The 24,453-nt window shown below is 36.8% G+C and overlaps 1 protein-coding gene across 2 annotated transcripts in view; it reads left to right on the top strand.

Moving 5' to 3' along the window:
• The first annotated feature begins 1,803 nt into the window (after positions 1-1,803).
• LOC121322096 (S-methyl-5'-thioadenosine phosphorylase-like) overlaps positions 1,804-24,453 on the top strand; it is a 51,962-nt gene continuing 29,312 nt past the window's right edge. The window contains exons 1-4 of one of the 2 annotated variants that reach the window (XM_041261617.1): positions 1,804-1,908; positions 6,618-6,704; positions 12,970-13,028; positions 16,851-17,018. In XM_041261617.1, the coding sequence (XP_041117551.1) occupies positions 1,885-1,908; positions 6,618-6,704; positions 12,970-13,028; positions 16,851-17,018 (338 nt within the window). In that variant the 5' untranslated portion in view covers positions 1,804-1,884. The remainder of the gene's footprint in view (positions 1,909-6,617; positions 6,705-12,969; positions 13,029-16,850; positions 17,019-24,453) is intronic. The other variant, XM_041261625.1, reaches the window with a different exon arrangement.

Genomic DNA, 24,453 nt, shown 5'->3' with positions numbered 1-24,453 from the left:
ACAAAAGTTTGTTTCTGTCCTACAAAACATGGCCTGGTTCAAATTTATTTTGTGTACCTTGTGTAGTGGGCACATTGACGATATATTGTGGGGGGTTACTAGCTATCAATTCTTTCTAACCGTTGTAATATATATAGTAAAGAAAATAAATAGTACTGTAGTAGTAGAATGGTGCATCCACTAGGGAACCTGTTACCTCACACAATACAATATGTATACTGACAATTGGGAGATGTTACTTTTCAGTCCCGTTTTGGGGATTTCAACATTATCATTACCCAGTTATGTTGTCTCTTTCAATGCGTGGGTTTGAGAAACCAGCAATTAAATTGGTTACAGTAATGTTTTATACTTTTGGGCGTGTGACGTTCCTGTATTTCATATGTACTCCTGACATCACTTTCTAAGTTGGTTTCAAGTACTTGCCTGAGGAAAGTTTATAACAACCAGTTAGCTTGACCGGTTTTGAATTGCTGCCAAAACATACCTGACTGGCACTGCTACAGAAACTGTTGATTTATAGTTCAAATAAGTTACATTTAACACTTGGGATGAATTTAAAACTCTTTAATTCATGCACTGTAGTTTTACTATATATTTTTAAAAGAAAGTAAGTCTAATTGTAAAACTCCTGTTTTCTCAGTAAAAATTGTAACTAATTTCAACCTTTTATATTTAAACATGAGGTGGTGTAGAGTGGGGGCCACTTGATAACACCCTTGACACACTCTAGCACTAACCTCCAGGGGAGCTGCCGTAGGAACACATCTCAATCTTTTATCCTTAGCTGTAAAGGTTTAAACATGGAAAATAAAATAAATTAATATTAGCATTAAATCAAGTCTACTTTTTCTTTGAAAATCAGTGTATGATCATTTATTTCTCTAAAGCTTCTGGACCTTTTTCTATAAAAAAGGTTCGTGGGTAGTAAAAATTAATGAAATGTACTGATCTTTTAGGTGGCTGACATTTTAATAGTTTAAAAAGGTGATAAACATTGTCTTATATTCAAAGTGGATGTGTAGGAAATTGTTAAGATAGAAGATCTGTAACCTATGCTGCTGAATTACTCCTACAACATATTCAGACTTTAGATGAGAAGATATGGTTTTAGGAATTTTTGGATGTGCTGAAATCAGATTTGTTCAACAATACTTCCTTAAAAGCCGTTTTAAAATTACAATATCTTCCTGGTGAAGTGCAATTATAGTATAAATGTTTTTTTTTTTTTTTTTTTTTTGCTCATGTTGACAGCAACACATTAAATGGCACCTTTGTAAATATGTCAGTTGACACCATATACTGATAATTAAGTTACACACAAATTACACCCAAAAACTAGTTTGCTTGTTGCACTGTAAAAACAAAAGTTACTGTGGTGTATCAATTGATCTAAACACTGACAGACGTACAGTAAACAGATAATCTGAATAGGACCCTTTGTGACATTTCACATAAACAGGAATACATTAAACAGATGATCATACACTGTTAGATGTTTTGATTTTCATAGTGACAGTATACAGAGCAGCTCATTTGTATGCACATTCAGTTTTTATAATGTTGCAGCAGTAGCTATGTTCCAAAACGTCTCCAAAGTTTTTGTAACAAGTGCAGCGGTTTCTGGTTCCGTGGAAACGCCTCTCAATTTTCTCAAAGTCACAAATGCACGGAGGCCGTTGTAAAAAAAAAATGTTTTAACACGTTTCATATATTTTTGTAATTCTGCAGTGATTATCAAGTACTTAACAAAACAGCCGCTATAGCTTCTATGAAATGGCACTAGTGGGCGATATTTCTGTAACACGTTAACCAGAGCAGAGCTGACACAGGAAGGAAGTAGAAGTGGTTTTGTTTTATTTTTTTATTTTTTTCTCTGAAGAAATGGCCGCAGCGGTACAGGTTAAGGTAATATGATTTAAACATTTTAAATCAGTATCCGCATAAAGAGTAACAGTGTGATAAATGACGGATTAATTATGTTCTTAGGGGTCAAATTGTACTCCAAGGTAATCTTTATAGACAGCATCGTTTGAAATGATTACTCAAGTATAGAGATTAAACTTCTTTCCAAAAATAAAAAAAAAGGCAAAATTAAATAAATTCCATAAGATTTTATAAATGGACCCTGTACTCAACGATTTTAGTGCTTGAAATTGAGGTCTTCAGATTTGTCCCTCAACTGTGCTAATCTTGGTGTAGAGGATGCTTCTAAATGATGGCCGGCACATTTTATAACAAGCAAAAGATGACAGGCTTTCCAGTTCCAAAGATGCCGACCTTCAGGTGATAATAGAGAAGTTATTATCTTCTCTTGACACTATCTGCCTAGGTACAGTCTGCCTGAACAACTATGACTTGGCACAGCTGGTATAAGCCCTGTTTCCTTTTTTTCTCTTTCACTGTCCAGACAATCCCATTTTAAATTAATACACAAATATTAGATTATCCACTTTTGGTTTTGCTGCTACTACTCATTGTATAACGCCATGTGTGTGCAAATAAATCACTTTCCACAGAATATCAGTTTACACAACACAAAAACGGTAAAAATAAAGTTAAAAATAACGTAACTCTTTAATGAGAGAACACCCAGTTAGGTGTCCTGCAGGAAGCACCATAGCTGATTTTTTTTTTTTTTTCTGTTGACAAGGGAAACGCCGTTCTCCTTCAATTCGAGTACTGGGTGAAGGTAACTAAAACCCTAGCTGCTGAATCTATCGATTTAGGATACAAATGACTGTACGGAAATGAGGGGGGGCGGGGGGGGTTCCACATATTGTACAGGTAAGCAGTAACCCACAACAGGGTCGTATCTTACGCATGCTTAGGTTCAACCACAATATATAACAAAGAATAGTAATTTTCTGTATGGTACATAAATTAATCCATACTAAATAAACCACTAATCTGAATAGGGTCTGGATTAATGAGAGTATTATTTTTTACTTAATATTTTTCAGTCAGTTAATTGAATCTGCTTGAAAATGTGTGGGACCAAGGGATAAAAAGAAAAGTTTCCAACATATACAGTGCTGCGGTGTTGAGGCAGAAAAAAAGATCAGCTTTTATATTCATTTAGCAGTATCTGAAAATAAATTTAAAAAAAATTCAAAGCAAGGTTATGATTTATTTTTTTATTTATTTTTTAAAATCAGTTTTTTTGTTTAAAGTCAGGTTTTAAAAAAAAGGTGTTTCACACTTCATTTCTGCACCTACAGTAACACTGTCTCGGTTAATGCTCTGCAATTAAACACATCTCTACATTTTAATATGCTTCCATTTAAAATACATTTGAACTGTTTTGACGATGAGTTTGGTAAATCCTAGCGACGTCTGATCGTCCAGGGGGAACTAAATAAAAGGCAGGGGAAAGGCCTGCGATGCCTGCTGACCGTAGAGTGAAGCCTTGGGTTTCAGGTGGAGTGATGTAGGGGACCAGGCGAACAACTGTGCCTGGTGGTGCACTGACCTAGTCTCTAGGCCCAGCGACTGGAGGTCCAGACACCCCGACTAGGAGCACGGGGCAAGGGACCAACCTTTTCATTTTAATTTTTTATTAATAATTTATTTTTATAATTGATATATTTTAATTAATACTGGCTCTGGAGTGGTTCACAGGGGTGGTGGTCGGGGCTGTGGTGTCAGCGGGCTCCTCGTCTCCCCCTTCTCTGTAGCTCCTGCCACGCTTGTTACAGCGGTTGCACCCTCTCTGTGGTACCGGCCATTTCACTTTTGCCAAGACCAACTCAAGTTCCGATACCTCTGGTTCTCATGTGGGCAACCCCACTACTTGCCTCCATCCGGTTGCTTTCTGTCCACAAGCGGGTTGTTTTTTGCTGTCTAGCGGTCGACTACTCCAACACCTTTATCAAGTCTCCACTCCAATTTCATAATATATATCTATATATATATATATATATATATATATATTATATATATATATATATAGGCATATATATATATATATTAATATAAAGACGATTTTCAGGGCTTGTACATGGCGCACCAAATGTGAAAGATTCGTTTCTGTCCCTTGTAAGCAGACAAGGGGGAAAAAGTGCCATTTTACGGTAAGATTATTGGTAAAATCAAAAACAAACCTAAAATAAAAACATAAACAAACCCTAACTCCCGCATGGAGTACTACACTGTACTTTTTCACTTCAAGTTATAACAGTATCGGACAGCTAAGCAGTTTACCAGAGGGGGGGTGGGGGGGTGTAAATTATGCTTTATGTGGCTCTTCCCTACAAATAGAACCTCTAAACATATTATATTGGAACAGCCCTACAGAAAACACCACCACCCTACCATGGACTGTAAGATCACAAGCCCACAAGCTCTGAAAATTCACCGATACTTTCATGGCAATATTTTTTCTTGGGAAGCATGACTCTGCTAAACCTTAAGCTTGGCTTCACATCAGTGGTATTCAACAGCAATTATTTTGTGATTCAGGTGTGTTATTTACTATGAGTTGGCATTTAATTTAAAAAAAAAAAAAAAAAAAAAAAGCAAGCCTAACTGCTGTTGAAGATTAGTTGTGATTTGGGCATTGCTTTGTTTTTTAATTTTGTTACTTACTTTCAGCTTTAGGATCCACACCAAAACAGCAGTTGTTCTTGCTATCTGTCCCAGCCTGGATACAATATGTGCAGGAACCATCGCCCTGCCCCATATACACACACACTTCCTACAGCACAGGCTTGGCACTGACTCCCCTGTGTGAAAGTAACACGAGACAGAGGGCAACACCCTGTCATAGTAACCTTCAAAGAAGCAAAAACCTGGAATCCCCTAGCAGAAGAAGCTGAAGCACTAACATTTTTGTGAAAAACTGAGAATTGGGTATTTGTATTTTGCAGAGCAGCAACGGTCTGCCAAGACATGCTCACAGAAACCATTTTGCAACAATTGTGTTTTTTTGCATTCAAACTCAGAATAACCACATTTAAAAAAAATGTTTCTGGGTTACTTTAATTTCAAAGGTCTGACCTACTGAGATGCATAGAACTAGGAGGTGCTAGGATCTCATATTTGGTGATTTTGGTCATTCAAGGTACAGCAAACCTGCCCAGTTGCATTACGGTCTGTGGAATCTTACAATTAGATTGTCGGGCAATGTAATGGTTACATTCGTACCTGTATGAAAGGAAACGCTGGAAAAAAAAAAAAAAACAAACAAAAAAAACAAACAAAAAAATAAAAAACAAAAAAAAAAAACACATGCTGCAAGGAAACCACAAGGTGGCGGCAACTTTATGCTGAATGATTGCAATCTTTTCTTTTACTGCACATGCCTGTTACATAGGCGTTTGTGTGATGATTCCCACTGAATTTCTCAAACCACTGCCCTTATATATATATAGAGAGAGAGAGAAAATCTACCTCTATCCCAGTGTGAAACCATGGTGTACTGTATATCACACTTATTTCTACTGTAATATATTTAGAAAGAAACCTACTGTATCGACATGTCACAGACATTTTAGCTTGAGCTCTGTCTTCCGATTGTTCCGCTTGTGAAAATTGTATTTTGGGATTAATTCATTAAATCTGCAGAGCTATGTGTACAACAGCCCACTTGTAAAATTTAAATCTGATAGACCCCTTTTGTTCATGTCCAAGTGTGAGTTACTTAATACATTGGTTTGTTTGTTGTAGGGGCTGTCTTTCCTTCCAAAAACAAAGTATGGTAGTTATTTTTAGCAGCTGTTTTTAAACATACCATCTGAATATTCTGTGGTTTAATGCTTTGCAACCTATGGAGTGCATACACTTTTATACCTGTATAACCTTCATAAGAAACAATAAAGAGATCGGATGTAACAGTTCGTATCATTTAGATTTGTATATATGCAGTTTTCTCAAAAGATTGTCATATTAGCAAGAATTAAGTAAAACAAAACCAATCTGGAGTTTCCAAAGAAAGAAACTAAAAACTGGGAAATCCCTATGATTTCGTAATGTATTGGGCGCCTAATTTGCTTTCTTATTGATGCCGATGGAAAATTAGAAGCATGGCTTAGAAAGAATGGCTTTTTCGAAAATAGAAATAAAAAGCATAAGATTAGAATACTTCAGTAAGTTGTAAACTGTACAGTATTAATGTTTTGAATGTAAAGTAATGGATATAAGCAAGGTACTGTTGCACAGTATAGTATATGAGTAGACATTGTAGTGGGTGAGTTTCCAGCTTTGTGATGTTTTTAATTGTTGCCATACAGTGTGTTGCACATGTGCAGTGTAATACTGCAGTGATTTTCTTCAAGGCTGTTGGAATCAATGTGACACCTCGTATAGTATTTGAGTTCCATAGCAAACTGATTATTCAAATTTTTTATATATCGACACTTGTTTTATTTGACCAAGTTAATAATGAACTCCTGTCTAGGTACAACATTCGTACATGCACTGTACAGTAGGTCTTGGTGACCAGCTCATAGACATTTCAACATAAATACTTTTAACTCTACAATAGTTTAACTTTTTATTTTTAAAAGCCTTAAGAAAGTCTTACTGTAGTCTCTGGCTGACGTTTTAAAGTAAAATTGTTGATTCTGCTGCAGTGTCTGTGTTGATAACTTGAGATGTGTTGTCACTTATTTCTACAGATTGGAATCATTGGTGGTTCGGGTCTGGATGATCCTGATATCTTGGAAGGAAGAAGCGAGAGATATGTTGAAACCCCCTATGGAAAGGTGTGTCACATAATCGGTGATAATAATAATGTCCACTAATGGCAGGGCTTCTTTAGAGAGTGCACTCCATATACTGGAATCACATCCATCCCAGATGATTTGATTCTTATAAGCGGTTGATTCTTTAAAGTGGTCAGATATGACTACAATTAGCAAATTAGCAGTTTAAATGCAGTATACAAATGTAAATGGCGCTCAATCACAGAGGACAATACATCAAAACGAGTCCTTGTGGGTATGCAGCTTGTTATATGATCATGAGCCTGTGTTTACTCTAGGCTACTGTCACGACTACCACTGCATTTAAGCATCTGTGGCTTACTTATTTTTTAGTTTTGATGCAAATCCTTAGTTTTTCACTAGGCGGAGATGCAAAGCTCCACAATTACCTCCCCGCTCTCCCCCCCTCCTCAGGTGCTGCCACACAATGTGCTGTACTTAGTATATATTTAATGTTTATTCACTTTATTGAAACAAATTTTCACTAACAGAGAACGCAAAATGTAATACATGACTGACTACATGTAATACGGTACTTGATCAAGTGCAATGACGTGTACAGCCAATAAAGATGTTTGATTTTGATCACATCTCGTGTGATTAAGCATGTATGCAGCGTGAATTGTGCAATTACGCAGGGAACACTGGACAAATTTTTAATCAAACAGTGACTGCGCCACTGCATTGTGCGGGTATGTTTGCCCTAAAATATTCTTGTAAGCGGATTGCTTGATTCTTACAAGTGGAGTGTTTTAGCAGGGTTAGTATAGGAATGATTTTCTTCCAGTGGTTTTGATCACTATGTGCGATGAATCCTTATATCAGTGATTCTTATAAATGGAGTACACTGTAATAAAGTGCAGTATTTGAGCAGGTCTCCACCAGCAAATCTGCTCTTTAAAATCAATGTTCTTGCTTCTGTGCTCAGTTTACCTTGCACAGTTGAACTTTCCAGTTGTTTACTAAATGGTGTTGGTGCATATTGTACTAAAGCACTTGGGCTGATCTGCTGTAACCTACAGGCAGCTAGAACTGAAGAGCAGTTTCTGCACTCAGTCAAAGCACCCTAATGCAGACTTAGCAAAAAAAACCACAAAACAAAACACAAAAAAAACCCCAATATATTGTACGAGTAACTGCAATAAGAGGCAATACAATTGCAAAGCTCTTAAAAGTGTATAGGGGCTAACAAAATGTAATTTTGAAGCTACCTTCATACACTTTAAGAGAGTTCTGTGGCATCCTGCCTGGCACAGAGGTTAACATTTCATAAGAATGGGACTCTAATATCTGTATAGTCATATGGAGCATGGTTCTGATGAATTGTATTATTATCAGATATGTTTCACTGTTGAAAAAGAGAATTTTGAATGAAAAGTTGAACTAAATCATGAAAATGGGGTAGTAGGCCTATGTAGGGTACTGAAAGGGGTTGTACAAATTGAAAAATCTCAGTACTGTATTTTACTTTTTGGGTCGAACTGTCACATGAGCGAGCTCTCTTTTAAAATATGTAATAGTAAATCCTTAGACTCTCCTGTTTCCTTTATTAAGAATACAAATGCCTGCTAAAATAATACACTATGCTGTCATTCCAGTAATACAGCATGACGCTCAATTTTAAAGTGCAGCAATTTACAAGACAAAGTGGGAAAGAAAATACACCCTGGCCCAAAAATATGAATTCATTTAAAAACACCCTATGGATGATTCCATCTGGAATAGTTTTAGAAAGAAGCATAAGACATAAGAGTAAGATAAACAGCACATGTTATATAATGTCCTTTGGACAAACAAACAAACAGAAACTGCATCCTGTTCATCATGCAGATTCAACACTGAGCATTCAAATTACGTGACGACTATGGAATGTCTTCAGTTAGTAACACAGTTTTTGTGAACAAGGTGTTCTTTTATTCTCTTTTCAGAATACAAATCCTTTCTATAACATATTATCTCAGTACCTGCCCTGTCTACTAGATTCTGAATCAGTTTTTTTTTTTTTTTTCTGTGGTTGGGATTACTGTATTACAAAGCTTGCAAGAAAATACCTCCTCCTTTCCCTTGTTTACATTTCAAATGTAAGGTTAACAAGAGGCTCTCTCTGTTGTGTATGGGATGGTGATCTGACCATCTGTTCTAGTGGAATGCAAGAGTCATCTATGTGAGGCCTCATCAGAACACAAGGACAATTAAACGAACAGCTACTTTCTCCCACCGGTGTTTCTGGTATGTCGTACAGGGTATTGGAATAAAGAATATTTTGATATAAATTCTATCACTGCCATCATAGTTCTATATAACCACCACAGTGTTCTGCCTCAACCCACTAAATGGAGGAAAATGTTATTTTGTAACTTCAATTTAAGTTCATAACTAAACCCCCACTATCCCAGTGTAGTGTACATAGCAATACCTGCATTTTATATAATACGATGTAGTATAGTCTAGACTTAACACTTAAATGTTTTTAGTTTTTAATACTAATGCAAGAAAAGGATATTTTTAAGTATTGTTTAGATTAGAGGATTAATTTTTGTGTGTGATTAGCGTAAGCATCTTCAGTGTCTGCACCTTCTGTTTGGGAAATCACCTGGCAATGCAAGATTGGCCAGGCAGAAATCTATCTGGACTGGAGAATTGAAACAAACATTGCATTACATTGGACTTAGAGATCATTGCAAAAGCAGTTAACACACATTATAAAATAAATCTGGATAGTATATACAGTGGTTTGCAGAAGTATTCACCCCCTGCAAAGTTTTCACATTTTGTTGGCACCAGAGCATACTCCACAACACTTTTAAATTAAACTTTTGAGAGATCTCCAAAGTTCTATGTCTGAGATGGGAGTCAGCGTTCACACATCAACAATAAGCCGGTCCCTACACAAAGCTGGCCTGTATGGACAGGTGACAAGAAAGAAGCCATTACTCAAAAAGCCTCACCTTAAAGCACGTATGGAGTTTGCGAAAAAGCATGTAGATGGTACTGCAGAGATGTGGAAAAGGTTTTGTGGTCAGACTAGACAAAAAAGTAACTTTTCGGTCTAAATTCCAAGCGTTCGTCTGGCGCAAACCACAGTTTGCAGGATATCAGCAGCCCTGTCATAGATGATACAACTAGTGATGAACCTAATGATCATTGCGAACCCGGTCAGATGAACCATCGTAAGAGAGAAAAGAACCTCAATGGGCGCAAGCCTGGAGTTAAATGGCCAAGAGCTTGTGAGAAAACTGCATGGGACACAGTAAACACCGATCTCTGTTTTACTTTGGAAAGGTTAAATGGAACAGTTGAAAAGAAGCTGGATAAATTTGGGGACATCATCTACACATATGAAAGTGAGAGGTTTAGAATTGAAAAAAGGAAGGGAAAAGTACCAACTATTCCTGGAAAGTCTAGACGGCAGCAGGAGATTGAACACTTAGTTAGAGAAAAGAGGCAGTTGAGGAAGTAATGGAGAAAAGCAGAACAAAGTCAGAAGGAGGGACTCAATCTGTTACAAAGGGTCATAAAAGATAAGCTTGCAACATTGCGTAGAGCTGTGCGCCTACGGAAATGCTACAAAAAGAAAGAGTGTGCGAGAACTAACTTTTATAAAGATCCATTCAAATTTGTAAAGAAGATATTCACCAGTGAGAAAAATGGCACACTAAAATCATCTAAGTTTGAGCTGGAGAGATATGTAGAGGAAACATAGATTAAAAAAGGCAGGAGCCTATGTCAATTCCTTCAGACATCCTATCAGTCCACCCAAATGGAGGAGTGTGCCCCTAAGTGGAAAGAAGTAGAGCAAGCTGTGAAAAAAGCAAGGGCATCATCATCTCCAGAGCATAATGGAGTTTCATATAGAGTGTACAAGAGCGCTTCTGGAGTTCTACGAATCCTGTGAAAATTGATGAAAGTGGCATGGGAAAAACAGGTTGTACCAAGAGCATGGCGCCGAGCAGGTGGAGTCTTTTATACCAAAAGAAAAAGATTTTACAAGCATCATCAGTTTAATCATATTTCCCTATTAAACGTAGAAGGCAAGATTTTCTTCAGCATTATTGCTCAGAGATTGTCAACCTACCTATTAAAGAACTGCTTCATTGGGAAAAGTCTAGGGAGATGGTACGACGGGGATCTAAAGAACACAGTTCGTGTGAGAGAAGTTAGACAACAACCAGTGGAAGAGTTGAAGAGCATAGACAGCAACGCTTTACCGGGCAAACTGAAACTCTGGTGCTTTCAGTTTGGTCTACTGTCAAGACTTCTGTGGCCACTGACTGTATAAGGTTTCCTTGACAACAGTTGAGAAGCTGGAAGCTTTAATCATACGTCAGGAAATGGTTGGGAAAATGCATAAGTGAGGCAGCACCTGTGTTGAAAACTGGAAGAAAATGGGCGGCAAAGAAAGCTGTGGAAGATGCTAAGGCTGCCCTTCGAATGTCGAATTCAGCATGGAAAAGAACTTGGTCACAGTTCAGCTCCTCCTACATGGCACAAGGCAACCCAAGCTCAACGGAGGAATCTAACAGTCAACAAGGTGCAAAAGCAGGAGGAAAGGATCATGTGTGTAAAGGCAGTTTTCCAGGCCAAGCAGGGAGAATGGATGAGATGGGAGAGTGTGGAACAGCACAAGATCGGCTGGCAAGACCTATGGACAATGGAACAGAGCAGGATCAGATCAACATATGATGTTCTCCCATCACCACAGAACCAAAACCTCTGGGTAGGTGAGGATCCCTCATGTCCTTTGTGTTCATCACCTGCAACATTAAGGCACATTTTGACAGGATGTAAGGTGGGTCTTAGCCAAGGATGGTTTACTTGGCGCCATGACCAGGTGCTGCGATGTTTGGCCTTAGCATTGGAAGACAGGTGTAACCTGACCAATAAGTTGCCACCAGTTCCACCAAAGCATTACACACAAAAGCAATATTCCTCCATCCAGGAGAGCAACCACCAAGAAAAGGTGTTAAAACCAAGCCTTGCCCAGGAAAACTGGAAGCTGCTAGAGACTGGAAGATGCTGGCAGATGTTGGTCAACGGCTTATTTTTCCACCTGAGATTGCCACTACTAACCTTCGACCAGACATTGTCTTGTGGTCTTAATCAGCACGCCTTGTTCATCTGGTAGAGTTAACCGTGGCATGGGAAGAGGCTGTGGATGAGGCTTATGAGAGGAAGAAACTTTGGTATGCTTAACTAGCTGCTGAAGCAGAGCAGCGAGGATGGAGAGTCAGAGTTTACCCAGTGGAGGTGGGTTGTCGAGGATTTGTGGCTCACTCTACAACCCGGTTTCTCAGAGACGTCGGGTTCAGTGGCCAAGAGTTGCATCGCACAGTGAAGAACTTATCTGAAGCAGCAGAAAGGAGCAGCAGCTGGCTGTGGTTGAGACAGAAAGATTCTGGATGGGGATCTCAAGCACAATAGAAAGAAAGCAACACCGATTGACAGGTAAGTAAGCTGGGCTGAGCTGAGAGGGGGATGGATGGGGGTGATACTGCGACGGCAGAATCACTGTTGAGCCCTCTTGAGGTGCCATGGGGTAGTCGACGAAACACTGAAGACGGAAGGTGCCCACTTGAAGACCCCAGAGATGTACCCTACATAGCTCAATCCAGACGGTTGTCATGCTGATGCGCTGGGGAGACCGCATAGGGTTGATCCCCAGAGCCAGCATCACAGCCGTTGTGTGTGCTGATGCGCTGGGGATGCAAAATAAGCTGATCCCTGGAGTCAGCATTACACTTCAGCATTCAACACCAGGCAGAAGGATATCTACATTAGATGGAAAGCAGCGCAAATGGATGGAGATGCAGATGGATCACATTAGTTTACTGCAAAGCTACATCTTGGTTAGTGCTTATCTTGGCGAGAGCCGACTTCCAATCAGCGTGAAGTTTAACATCTATTCTCATGTAATGGAAATCATGCAAAGCTAGTAGAGACCTGTCCAAAAAGACTCATAGCAGTAATTGCTGCAAAAGGTGCTTCTACCAAGTACTGACTTAAGGGGCTGAATACTTATGCAACCAATAAATTTCATTTTGTACATTTTTTTTGCAAGTTTTGCTGACATTTAACCTCCTCCTCATATATCAGTGTTCAGTTTAACCACTACAGCTTTGAATAAAAAAAAAAAATGTGACACGGGTGAATACTTCTGTATAGTTAAATTGTCCATTGTGGCAGTATGGATTACTTTTAGATGCAATGCACCAAGTAAATATTTTACCAACAGTGATTTGTTGTTGTATTTTTGCTTTTACTGCAGCCTTCAGATGCTCTGATAGTGGGAAAGATAAAAAATGTTGACTGTGTGCTCCTGGCAAGGTAAGCTGGCCTATTTTTATATCTTCTTGAATACAGTAGAGAGTCAGTTATCTGATCTTTGATCAACAGCACTGTCTAATGAACCGTGCGCAGCTGTAATCACATGATGAATTACGGTTTTAGCTTCCAAAAAAAGGATCAGAAAAAAGACTGATGCATGTTAAAAAAATAAAAAATAAAACAGTCACCTCGTTCTTGATTTGTCTTCTATTTTTTCAGTAAGGTCTGGAGATCCTGTCTGTTATAGAGCAGCTAAGAACTTGTATTTTATTAATTTCAATTGCACATTATTACAATGCCTTAACAGTAAGTATCAAAGTATAGAAACAATTTACTGAAATTTTGAAGTTTAATGATTCCTGAAGTTCTGTAATGTGCCAAAGTTTTGCTGAAATGTACTGTATTCTTTGAAGTTTGGTATATGGTACATTTAATTACAGTATTTCATTACAAGGTTCTTGCCAGCGCTGTTGAGCGTAATGGGCCGTTATGTTCTTACCTGGAAAAATTACACTGTAATCAGGCCGCTATGCTGTGTTTTCCGTTTACGTAAAGTTAACTTTGTTCTATACGTTACTGAAGGTACAGTAAAGGTTATTAATATCTGTTTGATTATCCATACAAATCAGTATCGGTCCCAATTAGTTAGGATAATTGACTGTATTGTACTTGGAACACTACCCCTAGTGCATTCTGAAAAAAAATGTTATGTAATATATGTTTATATTAGTGATGTGCACCAATATTGATATTTTGGTATGATTTCGATCTCAATAATAATTTCCATATTGTGGGATTAAAAAACAAAAATTCACGTGTGCTTGCAATACTTTTTATTGCCAGTACTGCTAAACATACAAATGCAGTATAATCAAGTTTATTTTATATTAAGATAAAACAAACCTTATACATACCAATCATTGTCAGTCTTTTAGGCAAACAACACACACGAAAGTATTATATAATCACTTTATTCCATTGACTGGTATTTCGGTACCAAACGCTATTTGCATGCTGCAATAAGCACTATTGGCCATCCGTCAGCGGCTCATTGCATTTTTTCTGATTACTTACACTATTATTAATGTATTTTTAAAATGTGAATTTTAGGTATTATAAATGAGGTGTACTTTTAAAACATCAAAACACATCTCAAAATAATGCAAATTCGGTGTGACACTGTACTTAATACTTTAGAGGTGTCACAAGTCAGCATTTATGCGCAGGGGAGCTGAAGGTTCAATTACTTCCAGATTGGCTTGAAAGTCTGTGCACAATGAATATAGAAATATTTCAGTTTTGAGGTGGCTGATGATGGAATAGTAAAACAATATAACATGACCTTGTTTTTCTCCATGGATATTGTGAAGCAAAGCACCACTAAGTTAAGGTAAATTATTGCTTTTCATATGTAAATTAGGGATGTGATGGTATAACATTTTGACGGTATGATAACCGTCCAGAAATATTCCACAGTTATCGTCATACCACGGTATAATGTAATTTTTTTGTAATCTGTTTTTAAATGGCTATTTAAAAGAAATAGTGTGGTCAAGTCATTTAACAAAAAAAAAACTTTAAAAGTCTCAATGTTAAATTTCTGTTACAAAACATTGAGAAAATAAAAAAATTCCATTGAAAATTGAAAAACAAAATATTACAGCAGAATGTCTATTTAATTACACCACACTAATGAACTGGTCTGGCTTTGAAATCTCCATTTGCAAATGAAAAAGGGGCTATACATTGTACAACCAATCAAAGGCATGGGCTTGTTTCAATAAATGTGCACACACCTAACATACATAATGGAATATTGAACGTGTAAATAAATAAAAAATATATTCATGCATTAGCAGCAACACGACTACATTCTTCTTTTATTGCAGTATCTGAGTTAAATGGAAGTGTAGTTAAACAGGAGTGTTTAGCTCTGCATAAAAGAAAATTCAAAATTCAAATTTCCTGTTGTGGAGGTATTCAATCACAATGTGTACTGTGTGTTCTACTTTGTGTGTTCTACTTTGTAAAGATTATGGTGATTCCACAAAAACAAGTAAAAAAATTAAAAAGTGGTGAAAATGCACTTGTGTGGTAACAGCCTGATTTTCAAGAGGCAAAATAAAAACTGGGTTGTAAAGGGGTTAGGGTATCTACAGTAATACTGTACAGTTTACACATGCTACGTAAAAACAGAATTTGATTTATATTTTCCCAGACATTTGGCATCATACTTAAATATACATAAATAAAGTTGTGTACTTACTGATCATAAGTCACTTCTCGCTCATTTTTTTTTTAAAGAATATATTCTGTGGTAGAAAGGTATAATCCTTACACAGCTGTAATTTTTTTATGATGCAGTTGCAATACCGTACGATCTTGGCAAAACCAAACATGCAGCGCAATTGTTTTGTTTAGCACTAGGACAAATTACGCAGCTTCAATTAAAACATATTCTATACACGTAACAGAGTTTATAAATGACAGTACCATGCAAATGAAACCACTGCATTAATGAGGCGTGAAATAAATAAAAACATACATTATTATGTGCGGCTCACTGAAACTGTGAAATCAAAAACGCGCTGATACCGTGAATGCGGTCATCATGGTATAGAAAAATTGTTGTTGTTTCAAAACCGTGGCAGTTTATACCACGGCTTACCGTAAAACCGGTATACCGTGACATCCCTAATGTAAATATCTGTTAACGTCTATATATGTGTTTGATAATGCAATTGTGCTATTGTATTTCTGTGTTTTAGAAGACTTTGATATTATCGGTATTGAAATATGTTTATTTTCAACCACTTTGTGGCCCCATTTGTTTGAAAGTGTTTTATGTATTATGTTTCGGTATTTGTACCTGTGATTACTACTTAGTATATACATATATATTCGTATGAGCTTAACATGCAGCCTACAGCACTCAGTATTCCCAGGTGGTCTCCCATCCAAGTACTAACCAAGCCCAACATCGCTTTGCTTAAGCATTGCATGGTAAGTTCGATTTGAAGAGCTTTTTGCCATCAGAGCCGTTGCCCAGGGGTCACTACAAGGAAGTAGCTCTTCTTCACCCCCACTACTTAGTAGAATAAACAGAATAAGCATGTTAATGTGTGGAACTATTTGTGTGTAATTGTAATTATATTTGCAATTACTGCAGAATAATTGTAACTAATTGTAATTGAACAACATAGCGTTGGAATTGTTGTAACTGTAATTGACCCCAGGTCTGATGGCAACCATGGACCATGATTGGGAAGCTGCACTGTTAAAGTTTAGTTCTATTTTTACTTTTGTAACAGAACTACATTTGTTTTATTGAAAATTAGTTGTTAATGCAGATTTAGGATAATGGAGATGGATATACAATAGTATATCATAATTTGAAAATATATAACAAATCTCGTTACTGTTTGTTGTTAGAAATTCATTGACACACGTTTTGGTAGTCTTGTTCTTCAGTGTATGTTTATAAATGTTTGGTGGCTACCTCTAATATGTTAATTTTAGCTTTTCATCTGTTTTATTAAGATTTAATACGTTATAATATGTTTTCAGTAAGTTTAAGTGTTCAGTGGCTACCTCTAATCAAAAGATATACTCTCAACATTAATAGAAGTAGTCACTGAACATAGTATTTAATCTGTTTATATAGCAGGTGTTGTGGTTTAACAATTGAGAATGTTTTGTCATTGACTTAGAGTGTGAGTGCAATTAGCATGCTGCAAAATTATAAATCTAGTAGTTGCAACCAATGCATTATAATGGTGATATGAATGTCATTTTTTTTTTATTATTGCTTTTTTTTCTCAGACATGGAAGGCAACACACAATAATGCCAACAAATGTCAACTATCGAGCCAATATTTGGGCACTCAAAGAAGAAGGCTGCACCCACTTGGTTGTGACGACAGCATGTGGCTCACTAAGGGAGGAGATTCAGCCTGCAGACATTGTCATTATTGACCAGTTCATTGACAGGTACAGCATGTGGCTCACTAAGGGAGGAGATTCAGCCTGGAGACATTGTTGTTATTGGCCAGTTCATTGACAGGTATTTACAGTTGCCCTGTGCCTACTTACCAATCAGAAGGACAACAAGCTATCAAGATAATTGCCTCTTTTGACTCGCTGAACCTACGTATGTTATCAAGCTACTGAACCCTTGGGGCAAGAGTCCAGCTTGGGAAGTCTCTGCCTCGACTTCTGGGGTGCATGACCAGTGAAGGTTGTGAAATTGCGCAAAAGGTCAATGCAGCACTCTGTGTGTTAACTGCCATGATCAGCAAATTAGCACAACCAGGATTCTAAACGAGCAAGTTCCGTTCACACTGAACTCAAAGTATGGTAGTGCCTTTACTGGATGAGCCACTGGGGGCACTTGTCATTCTTTTCACCGTTTGTTTTAGGGGGGAAACCCAATTGTTTCCAATGACCCTCTGTGCTATGGCCATACATTACACTAGGAAACACATTTTATTCATGGAATAGGAATTACAAATAAGCATCAGAAAAAGTAAAAACGAGGGAACTGCAACCATTTCAACAAAAATGAAAATCTTTTTGGACACATTTCACCAGGAGTAAAAAGCCATACATTATTGATTATGTCATATTACTATCAACAAGAAAGATTGAATGGGGAAAAATGCTGAACTTTTAGCAGGAGGAGACTTTGGAACATCACTAACACATAAATGAAAACATTGTTAAGAATGTGTGGCCTCTGAAGTCTGTTCAAACTGATAAACACAACATTTTGCCACAATTCATAGCTTATTGCCATTCATTAGACTTACTCCATCAGGATTATAAAATGTATTAGAAACTAGATAAGTAGTTAGGTCAGCTTGACTTACGAGTTGATTTGGGATAGCCAAAGAGAAGCTAAAACAGTACAGGGTCAATGCCAACTGCTATAAAATGTTAAAATAAAATACAGCTGTGGCTTATCAAGGCTGGGGCGATGCCTAATTTTTCACCATCGATATATATTTTCCAAAAAAAGCAGATGTATCTAAATGCCGCCCCCCGTTTTTAGCACACGTTTTGTTCCACCCCCCCAAACACACACATTAAAACGTTACACCTTAACTTTATATTTTAACAGTTTTTTTTTTTTTAATGTAAATCGTGTATTTTTTTCTTAACCACAAAAACTCCAGATTTAAAGTTAGTGCTTTTTTTTTTTTTTTTTTTTCACGTCGGCCCAGTTCACTGCAGTTTCACTGACACTCACCATTTCAAACATCATTTCTTCAGTTATACAAGTCCTAGAGTGACTGTCAACAGCTCATTTGAAAAGGTAAGAACTTGGCCTAATTAGCTGTCAATATAAATATATATTTTTTACAGAACTGCCTCTTTAGTCATAGTATTGGCCCCTCCCTTACTGACTCTCTCCTACACTGATCTATGTTGTGAAAGGGTAATAAAAAAAAAATACAGCAGTAATGCATGTGAAGCTGTGGATTAATGTGCAACATTGCTAGTAAAGGTTTGAAAACTGTTATACTGACTAAATTACGTCAGTTAGGTAACAAAAAACAAAGTAATAATTCTTACCTTATCTGTGTTGATTTAGATCATAAAGGTTACAAACAAGGAGAGGCCATTTGGCCCATCTTGCTCGTTTGGTTAGTAGCTTATTGATTCCAGAATCTCAGTCAGCTTCTTGAAGGATCCCAGGGTGTCTGCTTCAACAACATTAGTGGGGAGTTGATTCCCGACTCCCACAATTCTCGGTGTAAAAAAGTGCCTCCTATTTTCTGTTATGAATGCCCCTTTATCTAATCTCCATTTGTGACCCCTGGTCCTTGTTTCTTATTTCAGGTTGAAAAAGTCCCTTGGGTCGACATTGTCAATCAGATCGCTGCATAGTCTTCTTTATTCAAGACTGAATAGATTAAATTCTTTTAGCCTGTCTGAATATGACATGCCTTTCAAACCCGGAATAATTCTGGTTGCTGTTCTTTGCACTCTTTCTATAGCAGCAATATCCTTTTTGTAGCGAGGTGACCAGAACAAGTTTATTTACTGTAGCAGAGTCCAAGTCATTACTGTAGATTAGGAAGAGCAGAGGACCTAATATTGATCCCTGTTGTACTCCACTGGTTACCTCACTCCATTTTGAGGTTTCTCCTCTAATCAGTACTTTCTGTTTTCTACATGTTAACCACTCCCTAATCCATGTGCATGCATTTCCTTGAATCCTTACTGCTTTCAGTTTGAGAAGTAATCTTTTACGCAGGACTTTGTCAAAAGCTTTCAGAAAATCTAAATAAACCATGTCATATCCTTTGCAATTATTCATTGCGGATGCTGTATCCTCAAAAAAAAAAAAAAAAACAAGCAGGTTAGACATATTCTCCCTTTCTTAAAACCATGCCGACGGTCTGCCAAGATACTGTTACCATATAGGTAATTTTCCATTTTGGATCTTATTATAGTTTCCGTATAATAGAAGTCAGGCTTATTGGTCTGTAATTGCCAGTTTCAGTTTTGTCTCCCTTTTTGTGCCAGTTGAGATAAAAGCCTATTGATTAAAACAAAACAAAACAAAAAACCCTTGTTTTAAGTTCAGTTGTTTTAACAACCTATCCAGAGAACATCATAACTAATTTACAAAAAGTAAACACTGTCCACAGAAGTTCAGTAAATTGTCTATGGCTTAAATTTTACTTGGACGCAGTCTTCTGGCAAGGCATTTGGTAGCCGGATGCAAGATTTGTAACTGGTTACAATATTACAGGCCTTACAATGCATCTTGTGTCACTACATTCACAACTATACCTTCAATCTGCTTTGCTCAGACTATTCAGCTCTATCAAAAAACAAAAAACAAAAAGCAAAAAAAAAACAAAACCACCAACTGGCAGTACATCTATTTGTATCAGATTTTGTTTGGAGTTTTGTAGGGTCCCATGTCATTAAATGGTTATTAAAATGGAGGGAAGGGGGTTTGAGAAAAGTGAGCTCAGTCACACGCAGATTCAGTGAGTCACAGACTTGACGATCGATAGTGTTTAAACGATACGATGGATCGTTGTATCGCCTCAGCTTTTCAGATATTGTCTTCATGCTTGGTATACATTACGATAATGAAACTGAAGTAAGAAAATTGCGGTTTACCAGTGTCATCCAGTAAAAATAAATCATTGCCCATATTAATAATGCAGACCATATGCTTTGACCTAGGTTTTTTAAGCTTAGAGTTCCACCAATTAGATCTCCAGGTCCTAAAAATATATATATATATATATATATATATATATATATATATATATAATATATATATATATATATATATATATATATATATATATATAAGATGTATATATCACACACACACACACACACACACACACACACAGAGCTCTGGAAAAATTGAGACCACTGCAAAATTACACTGTGTAACAATTTTTTTTTTTTTTTGTTCCTGGGTAGTAAGTGTTATTTCCTAATTGCATATGCCTCAAAAGTATAGAACATGGCTGTTATTCCCCTATACGTAGTGTTTTCATATAATGCAAATGAAATGTAAATAGGGCTTTGATGTTAGGAACAGATGGCATGCAGTACTGCAAAGCTATTGAAAGAAGGCATTGTAGTGTGATGTAATGACGCACACAGGTGTGCAAAATATAGCAGTAAGCAAAAGCACCTGTGGTAATGATTCTTTATTCACAGCTGCAAATTGTAGTTTGATATTTATCTAGTTTAGATAATGTATTTGTATTGTTCTTGTTAAGCAATGGCAGTGAATAGTATGTTATCATATTGGGACTGGAAAATGTTAAAATATTGTATTCCCCCCCCCCACTACAGTCCTTTTTTTAGTAAATTATCACATTAATATAATGAATATAATTTTTAGCATTTGATAAACTTTGTATTTGAGTAACCGATCAAATTGTGATAAACATAAAAAAAGAATGTTGTTGAGCAATCTTTAAGGAAATAAATACATTCAAACAACAAGGACGTTACATAGTCGGACATTCTTATTTCCAGTATGACCCATAAAGCTGCAGTGGAATTATAACATAACCAACAATACATTATACATTGTGTATCTGTAGTATGACCCACATGTGTAAAATCTGACAGCTGTGGAGGGAAACAGCAGGGGATGTGATATAGGACCATCAGGACAGCAGTGCTCAGGGAAGTAACTGAAGAGAGTTAGATCAAGATACTGTTGATAGAATGGATAAAGGGGAAGATCTGGATCAACTAGATATATCTAGCATGATTCACCAAGGTGCACAACTGATGGTGTATTAGGCTGAAATGTTAACCCTTTGCTGCCTTAGTGTCCAATATATTTGGCATTGAGAAAACAGGAATTCAATAGTTATTGGAACATATTGTGAAAGATTTCAGTATTTTTAAGGTTTGTTTGCCCCCATTACACATACCCAGACACACACATTGAAGTTTAAGCACTTTCGTGACATTATTTTTCTTTTATTTCTGTAAAATAATAAAATCTACGAAAACCCCACTCCCCTTGGGGTGCTAACTAAATTTTTCCAGTCCTTAAACTAATAAATTGGACAGCTAAGCTGTTTACCAGTCACAACACATTTGTTTTCACTTTACAAGCACAAACAAAGGTTTACACACTACCTTTTCTCTTACCCACACAGGTTTATCCACACTGACTGCCTCTTGTCTTCAAACAGACTACAGATTACTCTAAACAAACACTGGTCCCTGTTTATGTACCTGCCTTCTAATCCCAGGCAGGTGACACTAATTAAATTATAAAACAATTAAACAGGTAATCAGATTAAATTACATAAACTAATTACACCTATGTGGGCAAACACAGCCCCACACACACACCCTTATCTGGCAGGGACAGAAATTAACAGTATCCCTGCCAACCACCGACACATTTTTTCCCAAATAGGGATCCGCCCTGCCACAATATCTAAAGGGTTAAAAATAGCTTAGAAGGGAGTGAAAATACATTCCTTCAATCATAGATTCAGAAAATAAATAACAAAACCGAGAGCTAGCCTGTCAGTGTTCACATGTGATCATCAGGTTTTCTAACTATAAACAAAACTATGCAGGATCCGCCCTTCATTATTTTCTCATGATTGAAGTTGGCATATGCAGAAAACTAATACATTCAGCTCTATTAACAGTAATAACCTACACACATGCTAAACATAGTTCACATACGGAATGTTGCTAGGCACGTTATTTCTAGGCAGTGACTTGAAATGAACAGTAACTAGGGTTACCTATTCACTTTTTTAAATTGTTTCCAAGTTATAGAGAATGAAAGGATTTCAAGACATTTTATTTTGACCAAGCAGAAGACCCGTCTGACAAAAATACACTTTAAATGTTTTTTTTTTTTTTTTTTTCTCCACTTATATTTCATGCTAATAGAACATGCTCAAAATGTGATTCTGTCCTGGACTTTATTGAGCATTTTCAGCCATAGCCCTTGTGACCTTTGTTTTGGTAGCAGGGTAAGAGACCACTTGTTTTGTGGTTTTGACTGAAAGATTGATTGTTGTTATTTTACAACAAAAATATACCTTGGGAAGCCCTCACTTGAATTTGAGGAAACACATAGAATGCATGTAGTAGTGTTAAATATGAAGTTTATACATGTATGGGTTGCTTAGTGAAGTGGGGTAATACACTTAAGCTTTGCCACAGTAGAAAGGAGTCCAAGGGACGTGACGCAGATCTTTAGGTTTTGGTTTTAAATTGTGTTTAAAGCATAAGCATGCATAGCAGACATAATAACTCTAAGCACAAGAAAAGTCTGTTGTAAAAATTTATAACCTCACATTTAACATCAAAACACTGATCTCTTATTATCTTCGTTTCAGTCCTATTTCCTGTTTTCTGGCTTTTTCTTTGGTTACATTTCCAAACACACTTACCGGCAATGGTGATAATCAACCTTTGAACTTTAGTTGTGCTTGGAATCAGTGGCTTAATCTAGAAAATGTACAATTTGCAGTGAGTGTGGACATATTTTGTAAAACGGAAATTTTCAACTGACCTAATAACTACAGCTAAAAATGTTTTATTTAAAACTATCTAGTCGTGAATTTGGTTCTGTTGTTTACAAGCGTACCTGTTTAATTTAGTTTAATTCTAAATATACTGATCCTCGCTCCACTAGCCTGCTCGTAAACAATGTTGGAGAAACCTATTTCAACACAAACCTTGTTGTTAGTACTATTTGCATTGCAGGACATTGCTGGTATAAATACTTGGAGGAATCCTCTATTTTGTTTTGTGTGCGTGTGTGTTTTCAGTGTAGTATGTTTGATTTCATTCACAGTTGTAGTTTTAAGCCATCTGGTGAATTTTAAGCCCCCAACCCTCAACCGGCCTCCTGGGTGACGCGCAGCAGCATCTTGGTCCAAGTCCATCTTTCAATCATGTTTGTCGCAATAACTGGTATGTCTCCTACTACATCTTGTCCTGGTTTGCGATTGCATTCAGATTCCTCATACTGCTTCCCATTATTTAGACTATTCTATTGTGCAGATAACAAACGATAATAAGGTCAAGGTTTCTTTGTCAGGACAATATGTTATTGAGAATAATATAATTGATAATTTATTAGTGTATGTGTGCTGATTATATTTATTGTCGGCAATGAGAAAATTGATTGTTAAATAGAGTACAGCTGGCAGTGTAATATGAGAAATGCTGAGGATGGCCATATTTTGGTCGAAATATGTTTGTTTGATATTTTTATGCTTCTTTTAACCTCGAAAAAATAATAAAAATATGAAAAATTGCTTCAATTTGCTTTTCTTGATGAGTGTGGACATCTAATGTGAAGGCAATATATTACTGTGAATTCATGCATCAATGTTTTAAACACATGGAGAAAAGAGCGCAAGGGGTTAAACCAAAAAATGTAATATGTTAACCACCAAATAAACTATAGTATTTGGCAGAATGCAGGTATTCGAATAGACAGGCAGTGCCTGCTGTATGTCAGTGCTGTGGGTGCTGGTTTAATGCCAGTGCAGGTGGATTTGACTGTTTAGACTTCCGCATCACCAGAATGTTTTTGACATTTCCTCATGCCTCCTATGTACAGCATTTTGTTGTGTATTTTAATACAACCGCATGTTTTGTAATGTAGAGCAGGCACTCAACTGACCTAGCTGCTCTGGGGACAGTAGTAAAACAAAACAAAAACATCTTTCACCAGTTGATTAGTCACCCAGGACATGTGGGTGAATAAAAATATCAAAACAATTGCAATTGTTAAAGAACAAACTAAACAGATACTATATATGGTTACTTATCTAATAAAAAAAAAAAACGCTTGTATGAACAGTTTATTACTGTTGTCAATGTTTAAACTAGCAAATGATTAATGATTATTTAAGATAAAAGTCAAGTGCAAAATTACATA

The sequence above is a fragment of the Polyodon spathula genome, chromosome 1 (genome assembly GCF_017654505.1).
Source record: "Polyodon spathula isolate WHYD16114869_AA chromosome 1, ASM1765450v1, whole genome shotgun sequence".
In the NCBI taxonomy this organism is placed as follows: Eukaryota; Metazoa; Chordata; class Actinopteri; order Acipenseriformes; family Polyodontidae; genus Polyodon; species Polyodon spathula.
Note: the sequence above shows the minus strand (reverse complement) of the source record. Positions and strands in the feature narration are given on the sequence as shown.